The sequence below is a fragment of the Nicotiana tomentosiformis genome, chromosome 11 (genome assembly GCF_000390325.3).
Source record: "Nicotiana tomentosiformis chromosome 11, ASM39032v3, whole genome shotgun sequence".
Taxonomy (NCBI): Eukaryota; Viridiplantae; Streptophyta; class Magnoliopsida; order Solanales; family Solanaceae; genus Nicotiana; species Nicotiana tomentosiformis.
In genome coordinates, this window is record NC_090822.1 from 29,165,836 (window position 1) to 29,169,266 (window position 3,431).

Here is a 3,431-nt window from a genome sequence, read left to right on the forward strand (position 1 = left end):
ACTTTTAGTTTACGATTAAACCAAGCAGATGAATGAACTCGGGGGTAATATAATCAGTTTATTTGCTTTGAACAGACGCTAAATAATAAAGTGTTCACTTTGGAATATAGTGAGTGAATAAGCCTTAGAATTTCCGCGTCGCATAAGTACAAGATGAAACCTTGATGGTAGATTCTGGCCCTCGTAATTTACAATATATTCCTCGACATTATAACATTAATCATAATAGCCAACTTAGTCAATATAACCACAAAAATATTCTTGATATTATATTAGATTATTATTTCACTTAACACCGAAATTACAGTACGAACTCCCTGAAAAGACAGTACAATATGATAATACAAACATAGTTTAATACGATTTCTCACAGTAACTACAATTCTGGTGAATTGGTAGTGTTTTTATTCTTTCACACACAAGACATTAATATACCACTTTTTATTTATCATAGATAAGAAACGAGAATTATGAGAGCATTCGATGCTTATTTGCAGTTGTGGTAGCAGTAGCAATAACGTCTAAATATGCTCTTTTTAATGCACATACCCCTCTTTGCCCCTTCTTTCTCTTTGCATTCTTCGTCGCAGTGTTCACTAATAAAGCAATAGCCAGAAAATGTCTTGCTCTTCCTTCGACAAAGTTTGCCCTCTGCCGCTTCCATCTCTGCAAGGAACAAAAACATATCATATGTTTTTTTTTCGTAAAATCATTTATTTGAATTGGAATATATAAATTTCTTCTAAAAAAAAAGTTGAAATATATGTATTTTTTTGTTATAAGTTATAACAATAACGATAATCATTTCATATTAGCAAGTTCACATATGAGTCTACAAAAGGATTATAGCAAGTTAACAACTAGCGTAAAATAAATAAATTTATAATGAATCTTTGCAATTTTTTTGTAATATTGGATTGTAGTATTGGGTCCAAATATTTATAGAGAGACCATCTACAACTAGCTTGGGATTCGGTATATATACCGTTATTTTGTTGAAAAAACACAATTTTTTTGGAATTAAAATATATGCATACAATATTCACAAATGAAATGACGATGAAAGAAGTACCAACCATTGGATGAAATAAGGAGGAAGCACAAGAGGAGAGCAAGGAAGGTTGTGTAGCTCACTAGTGACTTTGCCATATTACTATAATTTGGAGGTAAAATGATCTTCCTATTTTCTTTGAAGTGATTTATGTGTGGAAACTACTAAAGGGAAGATAGGTATTTATAGCAAAGGCCAGGAATTATTTAATGGTTTAGTCAAAAATTTCAATGAAACTGTTTTACGCAAGTAGTTGGCTATTCAATGAAGAAACGAGTAGTTTAACATTCCTCATTGCACAAAACCGAGCTTCTTCTGCTGGTTATTCAATTCTTTTGCTGGTTCCTTCTTCTGTTTAACACCTCGCCCAACTCATAGTTTTAAGCTTTAGGCATATTCAAATCAATATATAAAATTAACTAGTTCATTATACAAGGTATGTCATCTATATATAATTGCCTCACACATTCACATGAGTTCCTATTGTGATCTCAAGTTAATACTAAAATAATAACTAGATTCCAGTAAAATATCTATAATTATTTAATGCATTTTTTAATATATTTACAGGTCTGAAAAAGAATATTAAATTCACGTGAATTCGTAACTAACAATCTAGATCCGCCCAGATACGACACCACATGTTTAACATTCCCTTATTGACCAAGTCCCCTCCCCCCATAAGGTGAATTAGGAAACAGAAAATGATTCTTTTGAATATATATAAAGGTTCCTATCAAGAAAGTTTCCTTATTAACATAATAATTTGAATATAATCACACTAGATTTTTTTGTTTTGTTTTTGGGAAGATATATTGAAGAGTTTGGGAGAAATAATAAAGTTGTTTTCATATGACATATAGGTCACAAGTTCAAGTCGTAAAATCAGTCACAGGCCTTTATATTAGGTTACACTACCTATATTATACCCTCTTAATAAGAAACATTGGAATTATTGTTATCAGAAGAAACAACATTATAATAGTGCGATTAGTCAAAATTTTCAAATGGAGCATATGAAGGACTAGCTGATATTTGGGAGAAAACCGTATTTAAATTGTTTGATCCAACAACTAACTAGAAGAAGTCAAAAATTTCAATGTACCCAAACGATAAATATAAACAATAAGATAGTCCTTATCCAAGGAAGCTCTGATCTCCAAATTGGGGATAAGAATGGTATAGTTCTTTTTTTCTTTTTCCAATTAGAAGGTTCAAATGGTAAAGCACAGAGTATAATATCTGTGAACACGTTCATCCAATAGGATTGCAGTAAAAAGTAAATAATACGAAAAAGAATTTTTATTTTAGATCGAACATAACGTAGTGAAGTGGCTATGTTAGCTTCATCATCGCAATATGAAACGAAAATTGTAAATAAAGTTCTTGAAATCCACAGAAGATTCCTAAAAATGTTAACCACCCAAATGAAGGCCGATGATCCCTCAACATTCTAATTAACAAAATATTTCTATCTTTTGGCCAGTTAAAAGGAAAATTTGAGTTAGGAAACCAGATGATCCCTCAATATCATAGTTGTTGAATTTTCAAGAACGCATTTAAAGAAGTTGTATAAAAAATTTACTCTTTTTTATCCTTTCACATTGTATTAGAGACATCTTTTGTATATTTTGTGTTTATACGCTGTACAAAAACAAATTTTAGCCCATCAGTGAATGTAAAGGTTAATGACACATGCAGAAGGATGATAAAGATAAATAATGTTGCAGAACAAATATATAAGGTCTTGAAAAGAGGAAGATAAACTCATTTAAATTGAAACATTCCCTTATTTACCAAGTCCCCTCTCAAAAAGAGACTAGGGGAAGAGAAAGGGAATATGAAAGTCTCTATGACAGGGAAAATGGTGATATTTTTGTGACGACTCGATAGGTCGTTTTGAGTGCTAATTGTTATTTCTGTGTTCTGAGACCTCTCATAGTTTCATTTGATGTTTTTTAACTTGCGTGTGTGATCCGTGTCATTTTTCGAAATTTTTTATGTAAACTTTTGAAGAAAATATGATTTTTGGCCTAAAATGAAACTTGAGTTAACCATGGTCAACATTCTTGGTAAACGACCTCGAATTGGTGTTGTCACGACCTCGAAATCCCACTTTAGGGATCGTGATGACACCTATACTCTAAAACTAGGTAAGCCTAACACACACTGAGAATTTAGCATAAATAAACGATTAAGCTATTAAGTTAAGCTGATAAATAACATAATAAACCATACCGGAACAACAATCGTGCAATTCCCAAAACTGGTGGTACAGAGGCATAAGCTCTAAAGAAGTACACTATGAATCTCTAAATACAACAATATTTTGGTATGAAGATAAACAGTAGTAGAGACAATAGCAGAAGATGAGTCCAAG

General features: G+C 31.6%; 1 protein-coding gene across 1 annotated transcript; it reads right to left on the reverse strand.

The window, feature by feature from the left end:
- Positions 1–244: 244 nt before the first annotated feature.
- LOC104111900 (defensin-like protein 1) lies at positions 245–1,232 on the reverse strand. Its single transcript, XM_009621703.4, has 2 exons — positions 1,077–1,232; positions 245–666 (listed from the first exon to the last, which is right to left on the reverse strand). Exons 1-2 carry the CDS (start codon positions 1,147–1,149, stop codon positions 488–490), a joined length of 252 nt encoding a protein of 83 aa, XP_009619998.1. The 5' UTR covers positions 1,150–1,232; the 3' UTR covers positions 245–487.
- Positions 1,233–3,431: the final 2,199 nt, after the last annotated feature.

What these genes read in the sequence shown, in the direction of transcription:
- LOC104111900 (XM_009621703.4), bottom strand. Translation starts at nt 1,149, where the DNA reads ATGGCAAAGTCACTAGTGAGCTACACAACCTTCCTTGCTCTCCTCTTG. An exon ending in CCTCCTTATTTCATCCAATG is followed by an intron (nt 667 to 1,076) that starts GTTGGTACTTCT and finishes TGTTCCTTGCAG; the next exon opens with AGATGGAAGCGGCAGAGGGC.